Here is a 25,835-nt window from a genome sequence, read left to right on the forward strand (position 1 = left end):
GTGTGTGTGTGTGTGTGTCACCATGCATCATACAGTAGTCTACACCTCAGAGTGTGTGTGTGTGTGTGTGTGTGTGTGTGTGTTACCATGCATCATACAGTAGTCTACACCTCAGAGTGTGTGTGTGTGTGTGTGTGTGTGTGTGTGTGTGTGTGTGTGTGCCATGCGTCGCTGCGTGCACCACCATAACACTGATTATTAGCTTGTGTCTGACGGTTAGACAAAAAAGTTTGGATATTTAACGTAGGCCTACAGTTACTTTCATTCAACAGAGGATTTTTTATAGTATAGGCCCAATTAGGCTTCCCATGTAGGCTAAACACCACCCCCTATTTTACCAGTGTCCTTTGGTATGCAAAGTAACATCATAGTTTACAACACTCAATTTTCATTGGCATGTCATTGGCAAAAAATTTAACATTAAGCCTACCAGAGATTAGATTTGGTGATGGCCTTGGAGTCTGGCTGGCTCATATTCAGTGAGGTGAAGTTTCATGCAAGAATTAGGTATCATCATTAAAGAGACAACTCCGCTTGCAAAACTGTCATATCTATCACTACTTGTTAACTAAATAGCCTACCATGGCATTGTGTTGGTGTTATGGATGTATTTCAGGGCCTAGCATATTACTATATAGCGTGGCCTTGGGTTTGTCTTTATATTTTTCATATCTGAGAAAGATTTCTCACATGCAAGTGGAATAAGGTTAACACAGCAATACTAACTCGTTTCCTTTTTGACATTTTCCTTATCTAGCCTACAGCAGTTTAACATCAACAATAACAATTAAAGACAAGTGTTCTCGTTGACTGAAATGGAGGGAAATCGGTGATTTTGTTTGATATTGACATGGCAACGAACCGCGAATGTAACAATATTGTGCAGGCTACGGTTACGTGGTCAAGTGAGGTGGGAAGTTATTTAAATTACTCAGATAGACCTACGAACTAAAATAAATTACATTTTAATTAAATAGGCCTAGGCTACTCATTATTATTTTCAAAAGCTGAGCCGCATCAGAGGATCAAAGAGCATCGTCCAGACTAGCGAGGTTGCCGACCCTGACTAGCGGTACTCAGAATGGCAAACCCCATGGAACTGTCGTGCAAAATATTAATCTTATTTGTTTTGGCCTTTTCTTGTAGATGTTGTACAAAGTATCCCGAGAAAAGACACAGCAAAATCCATTGACCTAATTTTACTGCCAACCAGCAAATAAGATCTTAGGTTATTTGTGAGGTGTCTTCCATGTATTAAGGATTATGGTAGCAAGCTAGCATGGCACAACTGCCCACAAAGTGGCTAGCCTGCCTGCTGTGAGAAGTGCTAATTTCAAAGCGTTACTGACATATAGACACTTTACAAGCGGATAATCATTGTAACCAAAATGTAATGCAGGTTTATTTGCAAAGCTTATGTCAGTGAACTAGCATGTTGCTAACCTCCACAGTAGGCACACTCCACTATCAACACACAGGATGAGTTGACCAATCACAGTCGCCTGCGGCCTGCCTCCGACGCCAAAGTTAAAAATTTTGGGGTGCACGCCGAGCTACGGGCGGAGGGTCTGCAAAGGTACGCCGGCCGATTCGACGAGAAGCATAAAGCAGGCTTAACGGCTTCACACACAGTTGCGTTCCGGCCAACGTGCATGCCAGTGGGTGTTCCCACGGTAGCTATGCAAAATGGATTAAGGTATAACCGTAATTTGATTGGCTGGTGCCGCCTGCTGTTCGCTTGTTCGTAATTTGACTGGCTGGTGCCGCCCGCCGGTGCAGCAAAAGTTGAACTTCAACGCGGCGACGGGAGCAACGCGAACGCTAACGACCCAATAATTCAGTTGGGCAACAGACGGCGTAAGCCCATGTAAAGTGAGCGGGTTGGCGCCTCCAGCACCGCAACGCGACGCAGCTGTGTGGGATCAGCAAAGGGCTCAGCAGGCTCAACATGCTTCTCTCGTCAACTTCTATAGCTCACGCTTTCACTCCCTCGGGCGCCGTGACCTTTTTGGTTCTCGCGTCGGGTTGCTTTATCAGCGGTGCATTTCACCGCCATAACGCCGGTGTAGCCTGTGTTCGCTTCGCCACCACCTAAAACAAGACTGTATGACCAAACGTATTCACTCAGAATGGCAAAACTCATAGACCGTCGTGCCCAAATATTAATCTTATTTGTTTGGCCTTTTTCTTGCTTAGATTTTGTATCGAGAAATAGACACAGCAAACCAGCAAATAAGTCTGATGTTATTTGTGAGGTGTCTGCCAGCCAGTTTAAGTTATGTTAGCAGGCAAACTTTAGCACAACTGCCCTACAAAAGTACTGCTTGCTGTGGCGCTAATTTCAAAACGTTAACTGACATATAGACACTTTTACAAACGGATAACCCCGCCATTGTAACCAAAAAATATGTCTGAGCGACGGTGCAAAGCTTATGTCAGTGAACTAGCATGTTGCTAACTCCCACAGTAGGCCCTTGAAACACCGACTATCAGCACACAGGACGAGTTGACCAATCCGCGTCCTTGCGTCTGCGCCGCCGTTTGTGATTACAATTTTTGAGGTGCAATGAGCTACCATGAGAGGGGTCAGAAGAGGGTCTGTGGGGTGCAGAACCATAAAAGGGTCACGACGCCGTAGGAGTGCCGGCGTAGCTACGCCGTGGAGTTGATGCAGAAGCATGCTGAGCCCTAAGTCTACACCTCAGAGAGACAATAATATGGAAATCGTTCACCCATTTTACTTTCCGCTGCCGTCCAAGAAAGTTGGCAAACACGTGTCCCGATAGTCACAGCCAATTACAGACGCAGACACACTTCTTATCTATCATTCTAGGCTTCTTATGCAGAATGTTTACCGAGCATTCTGGGAAAACAGGAGTAAACAGGCGACACAATGGTGCAGTTTGACTTTGGTCTGACTTCATGGGATGATGACAGGCTCCTTGAGGTTCCTCCTGAAACTCTTTGCTGCTTGGAAGGAAGAAGAAACCATTTGTCATGTTAATGGAATCCTCCCAGGCCCATTATATTCATTCTGCTCTTCTCAAAACAGTAAAATATCAAACAACAACATATTCATGGTGACATCTGAGTGAAATAACTCCCTATTCAGGCGATGTGCAATGACGTCTTCCGAACTCCTACTGATGGAAATAGCTATGTTGAGGATGGCAAACTGCGTTGGAGTGCAGACGTATTTCAAATGTAGTCTCCTGAACACCCAGTTGTAATGTAATGTAATGTATGTTGATGTAAATATCGGAGTGCTGTCACTGTTCCACATGACTGCGGTGACCCTCCACTGGACATTCCAACAGAAGCGAGAACCTCAGGCCGGCGGAGATGGAATGGATTCTGTCACTTTGTATCAACAAGCTTTGCTTGTGTGGCAACCTTCAATTTAACACATGCATGTGTCGCAGGCAGCACACTCCCAAACGGCAGCCCTGGCAAAGACTGTGTGGCTGCGACATATAAAAGCAAATGTCTAGAGAGCGCTCTCATGGGCCTCTTCCACCATTTCACCAAGCATATTGTCCCAATCCATTAGCGAGAAACACCAAATGCAAATATGGAAATATTTAGTAAGGTTTTCTCACATACAGTGCCATTATGATATCAGATAATGAAAAAACTTTATATTCACAGAATACATTTAGAGAACAAAAAAGCCCCTTAAGGCATTTGATGGTAACTATTTATGTCCCTGACAGAGGACCTCAAAATAGCCTCAAATATGATACGATGCTCCTTGTAATTAGCTCAGATACAATGTTATTATCCAGTGGTTACTAATCACTCTCTCAATCTGTTTTTACCCTTTAGGAAAGAGGACACATGCAGAACTGATGAGTTGGGATGTTAATAAACGTCTGATCTGCTGTCGGGGGCTCTGAAGGCTCTGAAGGGTTCGCAGATCGCTCTACACACACATCAGAGTGGGAGCCATAACAAGCACACACACACACACACACAAAAACAAACACACACACACACACAAGCACACACACACAAACACACACACACACATACACAAACACACACACACACACACAAGCACACACACACACACACACACACACGAACACACAAACACACACAAACACACACACACACACAAGCACACACACACACACGCACACACACACAAACACACAAACACACACACACACAAACACACACCTGACTGCACATCAGAGTGGGTGTGGGTGACAGCCATGTTAGGAACATGATGGACTGTGCTCATATTCACATGTGATCCCACCCCAGAATCAGCCGAGCAGCACACGGCACACTTGCAGCACTGAGCGCACTCAGAGGGCCACTGCGTCTGGACGAGGCCCAAGCCTTGGAGAGTGATGAGCTTGAAGAGGACTCTGAGAGCTTAATCAATATTGATGAAGACAATTCGCCCTTCTGTGCCAGACAACAGCCACCAGCATCCCTCCCAAAATGCACCCCTGCCACACCACCCACCACTGCCATGGCTGTCCTTGTGTGTGTGTGTGTGTGTGTGTGTGTGTGTGTGTGTGTGTGTGTGTGTGTGTGTGTGTGTGTGTGTGCGCCCACCACTGCCATAGCTGTCCTTTATCTATTATGCATTTACAATCAAACAATCGATGCATAATATGTTTCAAATGTATCATGAATATAACATACCCCCCCCCCACGTAGACGGTAAGATTGAGTCAGAATGGAGATCTGCCGTTGAACACGCGGCTCCACAGTACATCTCCAACTGTGTGAGTGGATTGTATAACGCATGATGGAGTGGGTGACCATAATGCAGTGGAGACCAGCTCAGCTCTACTCAGTACACAATGGGGAAGGATGCGTCAGACAGAACAGAAGGATTGGGTGGGGGGGGCTGATAACCTTCAACACACATCTTCACACACACACACACACACACACACACTCAGACGCTTGAGTCTGACTCTAAACAGCCCACTAAACACACACCCTAACCCTGACCTTACCACAGCTGGACTATACATAATAATTCAACCACTTTCCCTCTAATAATACAACAACACGTGAGCATTTCATGTCAACCCACAATCTGATTTCATAAAGACTTTTCCTTAGACATGGATGCATCAAAACACAGACAAGGAAGAAAACAATACAAACTGCACTCTAACTCTGTCCAGAAACGAGTTTAATGGAATGTCTTCATCTCTACTAGTTGTAATTCAATATTTGGTGCCAGGTATCAATACTGTAATATATCAGAGGCGGAAATATTGTGATATGTTTGCGTCTTGATATTTTGTCCCATCCCTATATACAACATATACCGAACATAATATATACAGTATATATGTTTGTTTGTTTGTGTTTGTGTGTGTGTGTGTGTGTGTGTGTGTGTGTGTGTGTGTATACTGTACACAAAAAAAAACGGCTTTGCAGCAGAACAGAGATGCACCACAACTAACACAAAGTACACCCAAGCATACCCAGAAATACATCAGAGCTATTCCAGACCACACACACCTCTCAAGGGAGTGGTGCTCCTCATAACGACACAGCAAACACACACACACACACACACGCACGCACGCACGCACGCACACACACACACAGACACCAGACCATGTGCATATCCTCCTGCACCTTGCTCTGGAGGACACGTGGAACACAAGGGCATGAGGACCTGATGCTCAAGAGGGCACACACACACACACATCGTGATGTATTAACACATTACAAACATCCATTCTGTTTATCTCCTCCAGTCCTGCCACGCACACATACACACACACACAACATTAATTGCGACATTTACATACATACATTACATGCAAATATTATCACACATGTGCAAACACCTTGATCAGACATATATACATCGCATCTACACACACAAACATTTGATATTATTGACGCGAACATGCACCTCCAGGGCATCATCTGTTGACATGTTCAGCTCAACAACAGCGACTCATCTAGCTCTCTCTCTCCCTAGCGACTCTTATCTCTGTCTCTCTCTCTCTCTCCTTCTCTCTCTTTTCTCTCTCTTTCTCTCCCTTCTTCTCTCCCTCTCTTCCCTCTCTCCCTCTCTTTTCTCCCTCTCCTCTTCTCTCTCTCCTCTCTCTCCCCTCTCTTGTTTCTCTCTCTTTCTCTGTTTCTCTCTTTTCTCCTTCTCTGTTTCTCTCTCTTCTGTTTCTCTCTCTCTCTCTCTCTTTGTTTCTCTCTCTCTCTCTGTTTCTCTCTCTCTCTCTCTCTCTCTGTTTCTCTTCCTCCTCTCTCTCTCTCTCTCTGTTTCTCTCTCTCTCTTTCTCTCTCTCTCTCTCCTCCTCTCTCCTCTTTCTCTCTCTTTCTTTTCCTCTCTCTCTTTCTTCCTCTCTCTCTCCATTTTCTTCTCTCTCTCTCTTCCCTCTCTCTTTCTCTCTCTCTCTCTGTTTCTCTCTCTCTTTCTCTCCCTCTCTCTCTCTTTCTCTCCCTCTCTCTCTGTTTCTCTCTCTCTTTCTCTCTCTTCCTCTCCTCTCTCTCTCTCTCTCTCTTTCTCTCCCTCTCTCTCTCTCTCTCTCTCTCTCTTTCTCTCCTCTCTCTCTCTCTTTCTCTCTCTTCCTCTCCCTCTCTCTCTCTCTCGTCATCCTCTACCTTCTATTTTTTCCTCCATTTCTCCAGTCCTGTAAGTGGCCCTACATTTTCTTAACAGGAAGGAGGAAGGGGTCAGTGGTGTCCAAGCATCCGTGTAAAATGTTGTTCTCACCTCTGGGCAGGGATAGGTAGGGAGAGGTTAGGAGGAAAATGGTGTCAGGTTCTGGAGAGGATCCAGGCTTGATTCTGCAGGACCTCTCTCTCTCTGTGTATCTGATTTGGCGCAGATCTGCTATATGTGTGTGTGTGTGTGTGTGTGTGTGTATGTGTGTGTGTGTGAGTGAGTGAGTGAGTGTGTGTGTATGTGTGTGTGTGTGTATGTGTGTTTGTGTGTGTGTGTGTGTGTGTGTGTGTATGTGTGTTTGTGTGTGTGTGTGTGTGTGTGTGTGTGTGTGTGTGTGTGTGTGTGTGTGTATGTGAGTGAGTGAGTGAGTGTGTGTGTGTGTGTGTGTGTGTGTGTATGTGTGTTTGTGTGTGTGTGTGTGTGTTTGTGTGTGTGTGTGTGTGTGTGTTTGTGTGTGTGTGTGTGTGTGTGTGTGTGTGTGTGTGTGTGGAAAAGATCGGGTGTTCTTTTCCTGTCTCATCTCCGTGTTCTCCCAGGTCTACTACGCACCTCCCTGAACTATGAAACACCGTTCATTCATTCAGTCATTCACTGATATCTCGCCATAAGCATTGATCCGCGTCTCCCCGGCAGCATACATACACACACACGACACACTCAAATGTTACTGATTAAAACTTCTGTGTTCCATCTCCCCGTTTGCTACAATGTAGGATCCCATGTGAAACCGTGTGCAGAGTTGTGCTGTTCTGTGACATACATACTCGCTTACTGATACCGACACTTTCACTGTTGCGTTTCTCCCGCCGTCTTCCGCATTCGTGATGGTCAAACAAGAGCACGCTATGCGCCAGTACTATTTAAAGGACTGTTTGGGTCATGGGAAATGGTGTGGTTTTCGTGTGTACAGGATGTGTATCAGTATGTGTTGTCATCCGTTATCTAATTCTGTGTTGCCTGCATTGCTATAGAAAACAAACTGTTGTAGATGCGGAAATGTTATGGGGAGCCATTGGTGCCAAAAGCACTTAAGTCAAGTCAAGTCAAGTCAAGTCGGCTTTATTGTCAATTTCTTTACATGCACTGGTCTTACAAAGAATTGAAATTTTGTTTCTTACTTTCCCATGCAGACATAGACATACTTTAAATACAGACATAGACATACTTTAGACATAGACATAGACAATAAAAAATAAAAATATACAGACATTAAAGTGCGAGACTGAAATTATAAGTATAAGTATATATACTTTTTTGATCCCGTGAAGGAAATTTGGTCTCTGCATTTAACCCAATCGGTGAATTAGTGAAACACAAACAGCACACAGTGAACACACAGTGAGGTAAAGCACACACTAATCCCGGTAGCAGTGAGCTGCCTGCTTAATGGCTTCGGGGAGCAGTGAGGGGTTAGGTGCCTTGCTCAAAGGGCACTTCAGGGCTCGAACCGGCAACCCTCCGGTTACAAGTCCAGAGTGCTAACCAGTGGGCCACGGCTGCCCCATATAGAACATATATCAAAATATAGAAATATAGAATATATATAAAAAAAAATAGAGGTAGTTGTGTTGTATATTTACATAGTCCTAGCGTAACCTTCTATTAATTGATTTGCCAGAAAATTAAAATGTGTTCCCTATAGTTGTTTTTCTCCCAAATGTTTATTATGGGTGAGGGCACCTATATGAAGCAGTCAGTTTGTGATATGAGAAAGTAACAGCTTGTCGTGAGGCTGTGGTGGTATGTTACTGTGTTGTGAAAATGTTTATTATGGGTGAGGGCACCTATATGAAGCAGTCAGTTTGTGATATGAGAGAAAGTAACAGCTTGTTGTGAGGCTGTGGTGGTACGTTACTGTGTTGTGAGGCTGTGGTGGTATGTTGCTGTGTTGTGAGGCTGTGGTGGTATGTTACTGTGTTGTGAGGCTGTGGTGGCATGTTACTGTGTCGTGAGGCTGTGGTGGTGTGTTACTGTGTTGTGAGGCTGTGGTGGTACGTTACTGTGTTGTGGAAAGCACTGGACTAAACTGCTGGCTTACGAAAGACACTTTTCTGTTAAGTATTGTCAAGGACAATTTTTTGTTGGAATTATATCCACTTGTGTGTGTGTGTGTGTGTGTGTGTGTGTGTGTGTGTGTGTGTCAGGTCAAGGCTGAATGGCAGCAGCTGCAAGCATAGAATAAAGATCCTCAGCAAGTTCGCTTCATCCCAGGTGTGGAGTTGACCCCCAAGACATGCGGATCTGGGTGGTCCAGGACCACGCATGAATGGCTAGTCACTGAAAGGACATTGGGCGGCATCATCCTCATTCTGGGGGCAAGCGGTTGGACAAGACTTATGGGTAATTCAGCAGCCTCTTATCCTCCATGCTCCTTTCTCACCTTCTCCTCTCCCCACACACTCCTCCACTCCTCTCTATCCATCACCCCATCCTCCCTCTCCTTTCCTATATCCACTTCTCTTTTCCTCCATCCGCTCTTTACTCTCATCTTTTCATTTTCTCATCCTTTCTTCTCCTTCTCCAGCTCTCCCTCTCTTCCTGCAGATCAGAGGCCTCATAGCCGGCGTGGGGACTAAGCACACATCCTCGGCCAGTGCCGGGCCAGTGCGGGGCCAGTGATGGGCCAGTGCGGGGCCAGTGCCGGGCCACAACACTAAGCCCTCTGTACGTCTACAGGAGGCCACCTCATTGTAGCCCTCCGACTCTCATTACACATTCCACCCACACCTCCTAGTCTCCACAGATCTCTCTCTCTCTCCACACACACACACAGTCCTTCTCTCTCACTCTGTCACACACACACTGGTTCATCTGATTTCATCTCACCTTTTTTTCTCCTCTTCTCCTCCTTCGCCCTCCTCTCCTCCCTCTCCTCTCTCCTCTCCTCCTCCCTCTCCTCTCCTCCCACTCCTCCTCTCCTCTCTCTCCTCCTCCTCTCTCTCCTCTCTCCTCCTCTCTCCTCTCCTCCTCTCCTCTCTCTCCTCTCTCCTCTCTCCTCTCTCCTCCTCCTCTCTTCTCCTCTCCTCCTCTCCTCCTCTCCTCCTCCTCTCCTCTCCTCTCCTCTCTCTTCTCCTCTCTCTCCTCTCCTCTCCTCCCTCTCCTCCTCCTCCTCCTCCTCCTCCCTCCTCTCTCCTCTCTCCTCTCCTCTCCTCTCCTCCTCCTCTCCTCCTCCTCTCCTCCTCCTCTTCTCCTCTCCTCTCCTGTGCCCTCCTCTCCTCCTCCTCTCTTCTCCTCTCCTCTCCTCCTCCTCTCCTCTCCTCCTCCTCCTCTCCTCTCCTCTCCTCTCTCCTCCTCTCCTCTCCTCTCCTCTCCTCTCCTCCTCCTCCTCTCCTCTCCCTCCCTCTCCTCTCTCCTCTCCTCCTCTCCTCTCCTCTCCTCTCCTCTCCTCCTCTCTCCCTCCTCTCCTCTCCTCCTCCTCTCCCTCTCCTCCTCTCCTCTCCTCTCTCCTCTCCTCTCTCCTCCTCCTCTCCCTCCTCTCCTCTCCTCTCCCCCTTTCGGGTCAACCAATTATCAGCCGGACGTTATTGGGCCGATATTTGCTTTTTTTATAATTGGTGGGTATCGGTCATTTTTTTCCGATAAGCCGATATTGAAATGGATAAAAATTGAAACGCGCTACTTTGTCTGTAAAGCGTCTCACTCCCTACATTTGCTACTCTTTGGTCAAGAGCATTGTCCCGCCCACTACACCGTCTGATTTGTTAGTTAGCACGAATGCAGCCAATCAGGATCGAAGACTGAACACAGACAAAGTTTAGGATTCTCACTGAGGCAGACTGGGCTTCAGCTGTAGCCTACGGAACTATTTTTCGAAGGTAAGGAAGGTTGAAGTTGCAGTGAATCACAATCATCTACACTGAAGTTACAAAAACACCACTTTGTAAGCTATTGTCTCTTTGATCCGGATCAATAAGTAAAGCACCCACTTCCTTCATTTAGCGAACGTTACTGATGCTGTTTACTAGTTAGCCCACAAACTCAAACTCGGGTGCTGTGTGTCGGGAGTTCTCTGCCTCCTCCTCGTTCGTTAATTGTGAATAACGGGACACCTCGGCGGACATAGTACAGAGAAGTCCTAAATTATGCGATGGCGACTTCCCGCGTCAAAAAAGTCTAATTGCTCCTTTTTTGAAGCGGACTGTCAGAAAAGACTACATGCACCCAGGGCCAGCCGTAATTTAATCCGACCTGAACTAAATCACGTCATGAGCTGGCTATTAACGTGCCTTTTAGGCTCTCAAAAGTGTAGCTTATAGCCTACACATGGACACAAATTGCATGCTTAAATAGCCTAAGAACTATTTTAAAACTGTTTTGTTAAACTATTCAACCGTAACACTCGTGCACTCACACACACTATGGCAAAGCATCCTCTTTGTGACAGGTCTCTTAACAAGCACATAGCCCATTGTGCAGGCCTACTCTATGAAAATTATTGCTATCACTCAGCTCTTGGATTAACATGATACACAGGATTTACACTTGCAAAGTGATGCAAGTTGATAGACAATTGTGTATCAAAAGAAGAAAGAAAAGTTTGCATAATTAAATGATTTTTAATTAAATTTTTGCAGCATATAGCCTTTACTATCTAAAGTCAAAGTCAAAGTCAGCTTTATTGTCAATTTCTTCACATGTTCCAGACATACAAAGAGATCGAAATTACGTTTCTCACTATCCCACGGTGAAGACAAGACATATTTGACCAATTTTAAGTCCACAGACAAACATAACATTCAAGTAAACAAAAAAGTAAGTAAATAAGTAAATAAGAGGGCACATATAATAATAATGAAAAATAAGAGCAGCAAAATTTTTGTTGAAATTGTGCATAGACAGTCAATAAAATACTAGTGCAAATACTGTAAAATACTATAAAATACTGTTTGACCTAAGTAATAAAAAGAAAGTGGCATAGTGGTGCAAGTTATGTAAGAGCAGCAGAAGTGTTGTGTTTTCAGGACAACAACACCAAGTTGTAAAAGTGTACAAGTGTGCAAGTGTTCAAGTGTGCAAGTGGAGTAGTGCGAAGTGACCATTGTGGGTCCAATGTCCAGGATGTTATGTAGCTGAGGGTGGAGGGGAGGGGGGGAGAGTTCAGCATCCTTACAGCTTGGTGTATGAAGCTGTTAGTGAGTCTGTACAGTTACTGTAGTGAGTTAGTACAGATCTACCCCCCCCTTTTGACAACTGACGGTTTTACATATCGGTTATCGGCCTCCTGTTTTGGTAATAATAGGCCCTATCGGTATGTCGGCCCTGAAAAAAACCATATCGATTAGATCCCTACTCCACTCCTCTCCTGTCCTCTCCTCTCCTTTCCTCTCCTCTCCTCTTCCTCCTCCTCTCCTCTCCTCTCCTCCTCCTCTCCTCTCCTCTCCTCTCCTCTCTCCTCTCCTCTCCACTCCACTCTACAGCTCCTTGAAGTCGGTTCCTGTTGATTGACGTCATAGCGGAGGTAAACTACTGACTCACGCCAATCTGAATATAACAACCTCTTCTACTCTCAACTGAAAGCCTTGGTGGTTTAAGACCTGTGAGTCACTCACTCGCACAAGAACTTTTGTTCGACGTCTCTTCTTCTGTCGTTCGTGTGTGCGCATACGTGAATGAACAGACTTTTGCGGATCTTAAAATAGCAGTTGGCTTTATGGTGATATAAGGTTTGGGTTAGAATTTGACCAGAGCATGATGCATACATCTGAACCGATAGCTAAACCCATACAGATGGCCAAGAGCAAGCCTCAATGTTCCTCTCCACACTTATTTTACAGACAGAATGCAAAAACATGCTACCATGTGAGGAGTCATTTCTTCACGCTTGTCTTTTGATGATGAAGGCATGACTGTAGACATGGGGATAGTTAGTTGTCTTTTGATGATGAAGGCATGACTGTAGACATGGGGATAGTTAGTTGTCTTTTGATGATGAAGGCATGACTGTAGACATGGGGATAGTTAGTTGTCTTTTGATGATGAAGGCATGACTGTAGACATGGGGATAGTTAGTTGTCTTTTGATGATGAAGGCATGACTGTAGACATGGGGATAGTTAGTTGTCTTTTGATGATGAAGGCATGACTGTAGACATGGGGATAGTTAGTTGTCTTTTGATGATGAAGGCATGACTGTAGACATGGGGATAGTTAGTTGGGAGTGACATGCGGGATTAAAGCTGCACTATGGTGGGATGAAAATAAGGATTATTCTGGAACGTGAATTTGATCCAGTAGCCTCATGCATGAATCATGAGCACAACACCAACATACAAACCCACCCCACCACCCCCACACACACACACACACACACACACACATACATACACACACCATACACACACACACCATACACAGACACACCCCCACCTCCCCACACTGTCACGGACACACAATCACTTTCTCTCATACTCTCACAATCACTTTCTCTCTCTCTCTTTCTCTCTCTCTCTCTCTCTCTCTCTCTCACACACACACACACACACACACACACACACACACAAGCTAGCTGGTGCACAGGACGGAGTGACTACGCACACATCCTCTGCCAGTGCGGGGCCAGTGCCGGGCCAGTGCCGGGCCACAACACTAAGCCCTCTGTACGTCTACAGGAGGCCACCTCATTGTAGCCCTCCGACTCTCACATTACACATTCACCCACACATCCTCTAGTCTCCTCTCTCTCTCTCTCTCTCTCTCTCTTTCTCTCTCTCTCACACACACACACAGTCCTTCTCTCTCACTCTGTCACACACACACACATCTGATTTCATCTCATTTTCATTCTTCTACACCTCCGCTGCCTGCCCCCTCCCCTCCTTCCCAAGTGTGTCCCCCACTCCCCTCCTCTCCACTCCTCCTCTCCTCTCCTCTCCTCTCCTCTCTCCTCTCCTCCCCCTCCTCCTCTCCTCTCCTCTCCTCTCCTCTCCTCTCTCCTCTCCTCCTCTCTCCTCTCCTCTCCTCCTCTCTCCTCTCCACTCCCCTCCTCTCTCCTCTCCTCTCCTCTCCACTCCTCCCCTCTCCTCCTCTCTCCTCTCTCCTCACCAACATACAAACCCACCCCACCACACACACACACACACACACACACACACACACACCATACACAGACACCCCCCACCTCCCCACACTGTCACAGACACACAATCACTTTCTCTCTCTCATACTCTCACAATCACTTTCTCTCCCTCTCTCTCTCTCTCTCTCTCACATACTTTCTCCTTTTCTCTTTCTCTCTCTCTACACACTCACATACACATACATACATACATATCACATATACATCACACCTTTTGAGTACTTCAAATCAACATGACAGATACTTATAATGTATCAAAGAATTATAGAGGACTAGTCATATCTGGACACCTATATTTAAATTAAGTATTTTCATGGTGTTATGTTTGGTCAAACCATTTTTTTCAAACATGAAAACGGCATCTTAAATTTAAAGGACAAAGCCGTTTAATGCAATTAAAATGTTAATCTGATGGGTCACATGATTTTTTCCCAAAGTTTTATTCATAACAAAATGCCAGAAATCTGCAAAAGACTCCATTCACCAATTGAACTTGTAGCCTAATAGTTACTTGAAAAAGATACATCTTTAATAGACAGCGTTTCCGCCTGTTTATTTGAAAAAGCCTATACCAAATGGCAGTCTGCGTCACGACCATATGAAATTTGACAATAGTTTAGTCATGGAACGTAAGCCATACAATATTCTGCATCATAAAAATGATTATTTTTAATTTAGGCCACAGATGCGACCGCTGCCTCTAAACAAACCACCCACGCGCAAAAGGTGCTGATGCTGTCACCACGCGAAGAAGAATAATCGACACTGTCGCCAAGCACCTACGTATGATCAGGTTCTTCTAAAGACACAAATGTAAAGGAATATATTGGTAATGGCTCATAATAGCTTTCCAACTCATTTCGTGTCCACGGGAAGATATTGCTCACTTGGGCGCAACTACTTGTGGAACCGTCCATGCAAAATTCCATCCTTAATGTGAGCTTACTGATGGAAATGCAAGACTGACGGCCAGTTAAAAATCTACGTTCAAATGACCGGAACTATTTCCCCGTCGATACCTAAACCACACCTGTGACATCCATCTGGAACCAAATGAGCAGCTTCCCCTGGTGTCTCTCAGCTGCTGGAGGCGATAGCATGACGGGAAAACACTTGCTGCTGACGGTACGCTACATAGTAATTGACTACAGAGGGATTCCCAAACAATCCAGGAACATCAGATGATGCGTAGATAAAAAAAGACGGGAATAGTTTTAACCTACCTTTCATCCAGTCAACCACTTGACTTGGGCTCCATTTGCTCACGGGTTCCATGACCAGGGCCATCAGGAAAGTTTCGGCAGTGACTTGTGTTACGCAGAAGATAAAATATTCGTTTGGTGCCTAAATCCGGGTTTGGTCCGGTGCGGATAGACCTCTATCTGTCACACACCTAAGGGGAAGAGGATCCCTTTTTACCGCTGGCGCTAGAACCCACATGCAGCAAGACGATGCGATTTCATAGTGTCCGCGGAGATCGCGTGGAACCGGGTGGGTGGTGGAATTCGATTCGATTTAGTCCATTCTCGTCTCTTACGCGCGGCGTGTCTGAATAGAACTCAACCGTCTCTCATGACCGCTTCCTTAAGAAAGCCGACGTGTGTGCAGCAGAATGCAAACCCAAAATGTATTTCCTCCGCCCGCGAGATGAAGTGAAGGGGAGGCAAACTCGCAGTCACGAGCATGACTCTCGCGCCCTCATTGCTGAAGCCTACCATCTGACATAAGAGCACGGAGACCCTGGTGAACAATTTCATCACTGGAAATTCTCTCCCTCTCTCTCGCCCCCCCCCACTCACATCCACTCTATCACTCTATATTATCCGCTACCTCTGGAAACAACAGAACGCACACTAGTGGGGCGGACTGGTATTGCACATTTGAAAGCCTCCAGCCTTGCCACTTTCTAGAGTCACCCCGCTGGGATGGAAGTTACATTGTGGCACAGACATAAATGGGGTAAAGCAGAGAAAGGAGATTAAACGGGTGGAGGCCTACCGCGGGGGAGTGGTGCTACAAGGTAAATTTGACTCAGATCATGCGTATTTCCCACGGGGATAACGGCAGCAGCGTCTCTCGGCCTGTTTAATGAAGGCACGGTTATATTTGTCACTTGAAAATGAGAGCTAGCTGCCTGGTTGGCAGGATCAGCGCACACGCATGAAACAGGCCCTAAAATGTGGGTGAATTCTAGCTTTGCGTTTGTCTGCCAGGATATTTTTAACCTCAATAAAAAGTGTTGAGCTGAATAGGGATTGCAAACACTCATATAACCTACAACCACACACACACACACACACACTCATATAACCTACAAACACACACACACACACTCATATAACCTACAAACACACACACACACACACACTCATATAACCTACAAACACACACACACACACACACACACACTCATATAACCTACAAACACACACACACAAACACAAACACTCATATAACCTACAAACACACACACACACACACACACACACTCATATAACCTACAAACACACACACACATGCACACACACACCTACAAACACACACACACACACACACACATGCATGCACGCACACAGAGATCTTGTGAACATCTTTGCCTGCTTGCTTCGTAAGGACCCTTTTTCTAGCCCAACAGCCTTGGTCACGTGAGGATCTTGAGTTTGGGAAACAATGTAAGAAATTAGAATGCACACACGTCTATATGTATATGTATATTAAAACACACATGTCTATATGTGTATGTATATTAAAACACACACATCTATATGTATATGTATCAAAGTCAAAGTCAAAGTCAGCTTTATTGTCAATTTCTTCACATGTTCCAGACATACAAAGAGATCGAAATTACGTTTCTCACTATCCCACGGTGAAGACAAGACATATTTTACCAATTTTAAGTCCACAGACAAACATAACATTCAAGTAAACAAAAAGTAAGTAAATAGAAGTAAATAAGAGGGCACATATAATAATGAAAAAATAAGAGCAGCAAAATTTTGTTGAAATTGTGCATAGACAGTCAATAAAAAACTAGTGCAAAGTCAGGCCAATAAGAGGCTTGGGTAGTTCTGTTTGACCTGAGTAATGAAAGAAAGTGGCATAGTGGTGCAAGTTATGTAAGAGCAGCAGAAGTGTTGTGTTTTCAGGACAACAACACCAAGTTGTAAAAGTGTACAAGTGTGCAAGTGTTCAAGTGTGCAAGTGGAGTAGTGCAGGCGACCATTGTGGGTCCAATGTCCAGGATGTTATGTAGCTGAGGGTGGAGGGGGGAGAGGAGGGGAGAGTTCAGCATCCTTACAGTTTGGTGTATGAAGCTGTTGGTGAGTCTGGTAGTCTTGAGGGCGCAGGCTTCTGTACCTCTTCCCAGAGGGCAGTAGATCAAACAGATTGTGGCGGGGTGACTTGCATCACTCACAATTTTGGTGCTTCTTGGGTGAGGTGGGTGGTGTAAATGTCCTTCAGGGAGGGGAGTGAAGCACCAATGATCCTTCCAGCTGTGTTCACTATATGCTGCAGGGCTTTCCTGTTGTATTCAGTGCAGCTTCCGCCCCACACAGCGATACAGCTGGAGAGGATGCTCTCAATGGTGCCTCGGTAGAATGTGGTCATGATGGCTGGTGGAGCACTTGCTGCGCCTGAGTTTCCGCCCAGGAAGTACAGGCGGCTGAGCTCTCTTAAGCCAGTGATGCAGTGTTGGTGGTCCAGGAGAGGTCTTCGCTGATGTGCACCCCCAGGAATTTGGTGCTGCTCGCTCTCTCCACCACAGCACCGTCGATGGTCAGTGGCAGGTGTTGGGTGTGACCTCTCCGGAAGTCAATTATATAAAGTAATATAAGTATATTAAAACACACACGTCTATATGTATATGTATATTAAAAACACACACGTCTATATGTATATGTATATTAAAAACACACACGTCTATATGTATATGTTAAAACACACACGTCTATATGTATATGTATATTAAAAACACACACGTCTATATGTATATGTATATTAAAAACACACACGTCTACATGTATATGTTAAAACACACACATCTAAATGTATATGTATATTAAAAACACACACGTCTATATGTATATGTATATTAAAAACACACACGTCTATATGTATATGTTAAAACACACACATCTATATGTATATGTATATTAAAAACACACACGTCTATATGTATATGTATATGTTAAAACACACACGTCTATATGTATATGTATATTAAAAACACACACGTTTATATGTATATGTATATTAAAAACACACACGTCTATATGTATATGTTAAAACACACACGTCTATATGTATATGTATATTAAAACAGGTGCTGGATTCTGGCTGACGCAAAGGGAAAAGTAAAACATATCTGCATACTGTATTCTGCATACTGTATTCTGCATACTGTATTCTTTGCTCCGAGGTGATTTAATAGGTACACTTTGCAGTAACTCCCCTTGGGAGCAAAGGAGACAGTGGGCACATAGGATCTTTAGTTTGCTTTGGCATGTGGTGCTGCTGCATCCACACAAGCGTCACCACACAGGGAGAGCAGGTGTCTGACCATGGGAGGGCATGGCCGACCACTCAGAGGAACATCTCTCCCTCACATGCCTGTGGTCCCGAAGCCACCTCATCATCCATCCACCCAATGCTTCCCTCCGTCCTCTCTCTCTCTCTCTCTCTCCCCTTCCCTCTCCCAACTCTGGTCTCCATGGTGACTCCTAGCTAACTCATCCATACTTCAGACCAGGAGCAGATGGATGGTGGCTTGGGGGGCCAGGGCCACATAAACGCAGATTGTGCCTCAGTATGTCACCATTAATCATACAAGAGAAACCGGAGTGGTCGTCCCTAACGAGAAGATGCAGGATCACAGTCAGGCACTCCATCCGGGCCATCCGTTATGAAGAGGTGAGTGCGCCCCCTTGTGGTCATTCCCATATGTGTGGTTTAGAAGAGTGGTTGTTTACTATAAGAGCAAAGACTGGCACACTCCACTGAAGCAGATTTCTTTGATGATATATATGATGATATATAAACATATCAATCATTTTCCTGTTATGATTTGTCCATTTTAATGTCACTGTGATCAGTCTTCTGTTCTAAATCCGGACCCTGCCCTGCCCCCCAAGGTTGCTGTTCTCATAAAGCACACTTGATTGAGTTGCACCACTAGTAACTCTGGACACAACCCCATTTGGCTCAGCCAAGAGTTTGGAGAGTGCGAGTCGACCGCAAAAAAAAAAAAAGACTCAAACGTTGCTTTCTCAGATGGACTGCGATAAACAAACATCCTAAAAGCATGACGTGGGTGTTGAAAACAGGCATTGTGGATGAACGGTTCTCATTGAAGGGGCAGGTCTGCTGGGATTGGAGGAAGTCTGGTATGCCACTTAATCCCTGCCCCCTCCAAACAACCTTCTTTCAGTGAGTTACAAAGACAAGGGGACAACGGGGACATGGCGTCTTGGGGGGTTGATGGGACAACTCCGACAGCTGAAAGAGGATTGAAAAGGAGAGGAGAGTGAAAGGAGGGAACGCGGGGTGTGGCAGAGAAGTGGTGGCAGTGATGGTGGGGGTGGGCATAACCCGCACCACCCCCCACCCCAAAACCACATACCACAGTTTTAAATAGTGAATGGGGCTTACCAAGTGCTGCAGTGCACCCCGCATGTCTAATATAAGTCAATCGTAAAATACAGGGATAGCATTCTTTTGGAAATGTGAAGTATGGGAGATCTGAAAATGAGACAGTGAGGTTGTCAACCCAGTACCATTGCAACTTTGTTATAAAATACAACAGATGTGCAGCAACGTTTTTATTGGAACTGTAGATAATTGCAGATAAAAACATTGAAATAAAATGTTTTCTGGAATAAATTTAAAAAAAGAACAAGTCAGAGGGTTTCTCTGCTACACAATTCTCTTTTGTGAGACTTTTGTGCTATACTTGTCCTAGGCTGACCCAGGGCTGCTCTGCATGGGCTGTGTTGGTATACTTATTTATCCTGCAGGGGGGCAGTGTGTCTTATTTATCCTGCAGGGGGCAGTGTGTCTTATTTATCTTGCAGGGGGGCAGTGTGTCTAATTTATCCTGCAGGGGGCAGTGTGTCTTTTCTTCAGACTCCAGTGGAGCTCAGGCATACCCCAGCCACAGCCATGTAGCCTTGTGCTATTGTCTCTCTGGCATGTACTGTACGATAGCTGGCAGTATTTCTCTGAAATAATGCTATTATATCACAAACAAATGGCAGTCATTACTCTGGCTATTTCTAAGGTCCAAGCTAACCCTGGCCTAGTTAAATTAACCTTTCTGAGCCCCCAGTGCTTTCTGTATCCAGTACTGCAACATATTTGCTACTGTGATTCATTGCTGGTAGCAAACACATCCAGAAAGAGCCACCGTCTGCCATAAAATTCCCTCAAATGGACCAGCAGACCAAACCACAGGCTATATGCTGACTATGCTGTCCCTAATCTCATTACACACACACACACACACACACACACACACACATGCGCTCACACACACAAACACACACACATACAAACAGAGACACACAAATGCATGCGTACACACAGACACACGCTCAAATATGCACATGTGCTCACATTAATGTGCACAAACAAACTCTCTCTCTCTCTTTCTCTTACACACACAAACATACAATACACACACACTCAAACATGTGTACTCACACTAATGAACCCACACACACTCTCTCTTACACACACACACACACACTTCTCCTTTTACAAATCAATCTGACGCCCCGTGTTCAAATCCAATCCCTGGAGCAATTTGTGCAGCCTGCTCTAACACATCTCTTAAAAGGCAATCGATCACAACCTACAGCCCTGAGATGGCCTTGGCACCGACCCGATGACAACACTGTTATTTTTACTTAATAACTGAGGGCATGTGCTCTCTTCATTATTAATAGTGCTTTAGCTGGAAGGGACGACCAGACTGGAAGAAAAGAGGCAGCCCCCAACAAAAAAAGAAACTGGGCCAGAGAATTTGCTAGAATAACCCAATTCATTTGCTCTGCTACGGCAGGACTATGAGTCCCATTCATGTTTTTCATAATACATGGGCAACATAGCAAGCAACAAGGAAAGATGGACCCTATGTAAAAGTAAGTGTAAATCCTGCAGCACAGATGTACTGACATACAGGTGCATCTTTAAAAAATGTGTGTAATGTGGAAAAGTCCATTGCCCTGATAGTCTGAGCGAATTAGCCTAGAAAAGGGTCAAAGGTGGAAGTAAATACAGCAAAAGCATATTTGGTATCATTTGAATCGTAATTTTCTGTAGATTAAGAATTTGTGGTGTCTGCAGCGCAGATTTGTACCAAAAAAAATATATGGGGCTTTGAATGGAGCATGGCACAATGATTTTTGGGCCAAAAACGTATGTTAGTACATCTTGATATTAGCTGATATCTCTTAAGCCAATTGAAAGATATTCATCAAACTTGGTCTACTTACCCACTACAAGTTGTCAAAGAGCTGGCAAGACAATTTAGGTCTTGAGGTCAAAGGTCAAGGTTACAAGGGGTCACACAAATAACTCACATGCAGTATTTGGTTCATATCTCCAAAGCAGAATGATGGATCTTCATTAACTCTAGTACATTTATTGTCTATACAAGTTAGATGAACTTAGGGACTCAGGACCATGGGATCAAAGGTTAAGGTCAGTTTCATCCCCTGACATACAAGGTTATAGACGGTGGAGACATGCTAATCAACATGCCATATTCAATTCAATTACTGTAAATATAGTGAACTTTTTTATGTTGCACAACATAGACTTGGTTGTTTTTGACATGGGGAGTCCCTATCTACAGCACAATGAGTTTAATACCCCTCCTTTGTATATAAGAATCAAGAATCTGATTGCAATTAATGTATGCAAATGTGCTTAGCAGTTACATACCAGTGAAATACTTCCACTAGCATAGTCTGACCAATATCTCTCTCAATATTGCCCATGCAGTCCTTTCCACAGTACAAGCAGTGCTACTTCCAGCTGTAAATTATAGCTTTCTGTGCTGTGGTGACTTTTCATAAGTTAGTATGACTATTAACTGTGGCCCTTGCTATTTTTCCCTTCATGGACAAGGTGTTGTCCACTTTCTCCTGGCAATCTCCCAGAAGACTATAGCATTGTCTTCCAGTTTTGATGTTAGTAATGTGGCATATCCGTTGTTATCTGTTCAGTTGAAGTTAGGGGTGGGCAAAAAATAATATCTAAATATTTTGGAAGATTTTGATGGTAGATATCAATAACATAATTAAATACGAATTTGTTACAAGCCACCTTATAATTTCTTACAAAGCACATTAAGGGACACAAAGTATTAGGATAGCAGTTCATTTTCTAAATTTTGTTTCTAAAAGATGAGACTGTTGTAAGAAGCAATATTTTCCCCTGGGATGAATATCAGTATTTAGTTGTGCTCAGTACTGTCTTGATTCATTATTTTCCATTTCACTGCAATGGATGATGAGACTAACCTGACTCTCGCCAGATGAATTTTGTTCCACCTAGCTCAACTAATCCATCTGGGATCGATCCATTGGAGTGGTGTTTCAGAAGGCTGGGCCTTATCAAAAATCCTTGCATATGATTGGATAAGCCACTTGTCCGTCCTCTATTAACATGCTACTTCAACCACTCACATTGAAGCCAACCCGTGACGCAGTCTCACAGTCGCTTCTACGCTACGTCACATCTATGAAACTCCCGCCCTGCGTCCTGATTGGCTCTACCATAAAATCTGGTGCTGAAATCACTCTCATTGGTCTAGTGCAGCGTTTCACCAATCAGTACCAAGCAGGGTCGCTTACATTGGTGGAAACCATCTTCCCATCATGCATAAAACTATATGCAAACCTATGTAATGCATAGGTAACATATGTAAATAGTGTAGCCCTAAGTTTTTCTGTTTCCTTCCAGTTTGTTGAAATAAGGCCTTATCTTATTCTCTTCCTAGCTAGACAGGCCCTAAATCGTAAGGCACAGTGGCCTCCTCATCCCTGTCCTGTCCAGTCCTCACCAGCTTGATAACACCCCCTCTCCCTTAACCATGTAAGGAGGAGATCCTCTCATCCTGGTACCCCCAGTACTTTATGAAAACCATGATTACATCCCTTCACATCCTGAAAACCCACCATAATACCTAGTAGAATCCTAGGTAATATCAGTCCGCTGCTGCCGTTGTTTATATGCCTACTACCAACTTCAGGGAACAAAGTATAACTATTGCAACGCAAGGGTAGTTTTTATTTCTAACAGTATTCTATCAACATAGACATTTACATCAATTGTCTGGCGTTATAATTTAAGTTGAAGGAAATAGCTGTAGATGTTTGACAGAAATGGTTTGGATTTAATCTAAAACTCTGAACTGAAACAGTTATTTTAAAGGAGAATTCCGGTGTGATATTGACCTAAAGTGTATTGAAACATGATACCGAGTGTGAGCGTATGTCTCATAGCCCATCTCGGCTTGTCCCCTGCACTCCAAAATCTGGCTAGTTAGCGATGCTACCAACAGCTTTTTTTCAATAGTGGTGCTTGACATCGGGCTAGCCATGCAAATAAATCACTGTTTTACACCCATTTACGAGGCTCAATGTATCTCCACACTTCATTGGTAGACTTCGAGGGCCCTGACATTTAAAAGCGAGACATTGAGAACTTTGAAAAAGCACTGGTAGTTTACTTACAAGACGATTTACAGACAGTATCTTCAATGAAGTTTAGTGTTTGCAGCCATCTTGAATTTAGTCCGCGATAAGTCGAAAACAGCGAGTAAGAATGAACTGGTATGATAAGGGATCAGATTCCAAAAATAATTCAGTGGAAATGCATGGATTCCAGTTTCTTCCAGTAGCAGCAACTGGATATTGTAATTTTATACTCTCAAGGCAGCAGAGCTGTGCGCACTGAATTATCATATCTGGAGTTTTAAAATGTTATTTTCATTATTTTATTATGTATTACTTGTTTTTATATATAATTAATCATATAATAATATCATATAATCGTTTAATCAATCTAAGTCATATGACATGACAAGTCAAATTGGCTCCCAGAGGAGATATTGTCAAATTTTGGAGCAGATTGATGATATATCACCAGGTCAGTTATTACTGAAAGAGAGCATTGGCATTATGAAGCAGTCTGCTGTCTTTGTGAAGTCTGCTGTCTTTGCCTGTGAAGTCTGCAGTCTCTCTTCTGTGGCTAATCTATTTATCTATGAAGGTGGAAGACTGTTATCATGTTTTCACAGAGCAGTACTAAATTTGGCAAAAAACAACAAATCTTAGTCAGATTTTAAACCCTTTGGACTGTACTGTTGTCTCTGTGATGTCACAGATGTTTACTGTCAGCTTTATCTTCTTTTCATACACTCTGTTCACTTGCTTTAGACATGAAATGATCCCCTTTATAAATGCACTTAGTGGGATTATTGAACAATGTAAAGCCATTTGGATACGTGCTAATTGTCATCATTCACCAATGTTATTTGAAGTCATGAATTTAGAACAAAAATCTGTAGATGGTTGCGCAATGCTACCATCTAGTGAAGCAGAATTGAGTCAGCAGATTTGGGAAAGGTATCGTCAAAGATCCTTGATTACTAGCTCCGCTTTAACCCTCTCTGGTACCGTCTGTTCTAGAACACATCTGATACAGCATTGTACTGTACTGCCAAAACAAACCAAACAACTGTTTTCAAAAAATAGAAAATATTTCCCACTGAAAAAAATACATAGTTTTAGAAAGTATACAAGTATAGCAACAATGTGATTCTACAGGTAGGCCTACGGTATCAAGCTACATATGAAAAGACAATATAGCTCAAAAAGAAGACAACATTTATACAAATAAAAATAGGCCTAATGACATGTCAATAAATTCAATAAAATCAACAAAGAATTTCAATGACATATCATATTAAATTATATCTTCCAAAAATAGTTCTTTACACTCCCTAACAAACACTATATCAGCGGTCCCCAACCACCGGGCCGCGGGACATTCTTAACCGGGCCGTAGCCTACGACAAGAGTTTAAAACAAATGCATGCAAACTAAATAAACTCAATTTAATTCGCAATAATGTCACATTCGCAATAATACCAACTGACGATGGTGAGCCAGATACCTCAAAGAAAAAGAAGGGGTCATTCAATACGAAATATGACATGTCATTTTTAAAATATGGTTTCGCAGAGACCGGTGACTCGCATGCACCAAGTCCTTTATGTGTGGTATTTGGCGATAAGTTGTCAAACGAAGCAATGAAACCATCAAAGCAAATTCGACATCTAGAGTCCAAGCATCCTACAGTTAAAGACAAACCCCTTGAGTTCTTTGAGCGTATAAAACGCGAGCAAGAAGGACAAAAAACTAGTGCGTAAAACCACATCGGTGAACGTGGCTGCGCTAAAAGCCTCATAGTGGCTAGTCGTATTGCTAAATCTAAGAAGCCCTTTACTATTAGGGAAGAGTTAATTCTGCCTGCTGGTAAAGGCATGTGCAATGAACTCCTTGGGGAGGCTGCAGCTAAAAAAATAGCTCAGAAACTCGCTTACCTGTGTGACATATTCGGGTTGCTTAATGACCTCAACCTGTCACTGCAGGGGAGAATGACGACTGCCTTTAAACTGGCAGATAAAGTCGCTGCATTTAAAGCAAAGCTTGATTTGTGGGTACGACGAGTGGATCGGGGTGTATTTGATATGTTCCAAACAGTAGTGGGGGTTTTGGGAGAGACTGAGGCAGGGCCCTTTCTCTCGCAGCTGGTGCGCGATCACCTTGTTGCGCTTTCAAATGAGTTTGAGCGTTACTTCCCATCCTCCAAAGATCCACGGCAAACCAATGAGTGGGTCCGCAACCCATTTGTCAATATCCCGAATAGTCCTAACTTGTCAGCGCAGGAGGAAGAGCAGTTGATCGAAATTGCAAATGACGGTGGTCTTAAGAGTGTGTAGCGGTGTGTAGGCTATAAGGAAACCTCTCTGGCGGGTTTTTGGATGAAAACCAAAGCAGAATATCCCGAGAAAGCT

The 25,835-nt window shown here is 44.0% G+C and overlaps 1 protein-coding gene across 1 annotated transcript in view; it reads right to left on the reverse strand.

Annotated features, from left to right (window-relative positions):
* Nucleotides 1-15,509, reverse strand: part of cnksr2a (connector enhancer of kinase suppressor of Ras 2a) — a 125,038-nt gene extending 109,529 nt beyond the window's left edge. Inside the window, 1 exon segment of the mRNA XM_048266944.1 lies at nt 14,968-15,509. Within this exon segment, the coding sequence (XP_048122901.1) occupies nt 14,968-15,031 (64 nt within the window). The 5' untranslated portion in view covers nt 15,032-15,509.
* Between the last annotated feature and the right edge of the window lie 10,326 nt (nt 15,510-25,835).

Source organism: Alosa alosa, chromosome 16, assembly GCF_017589495.1.
Source record: "Alosa alosa isolate M-15738 ecotype Scorff River chromosome 16, AALO_Geno_1.1, whole genome shotgun sequence".
Taxonomy (NCBI): domain Eukaryota; kingdom Metazoa; phylum Chordata; class Actinopteri; order Clupeiformes; family Clupeidae; genus Alosa; species Alosa alosa.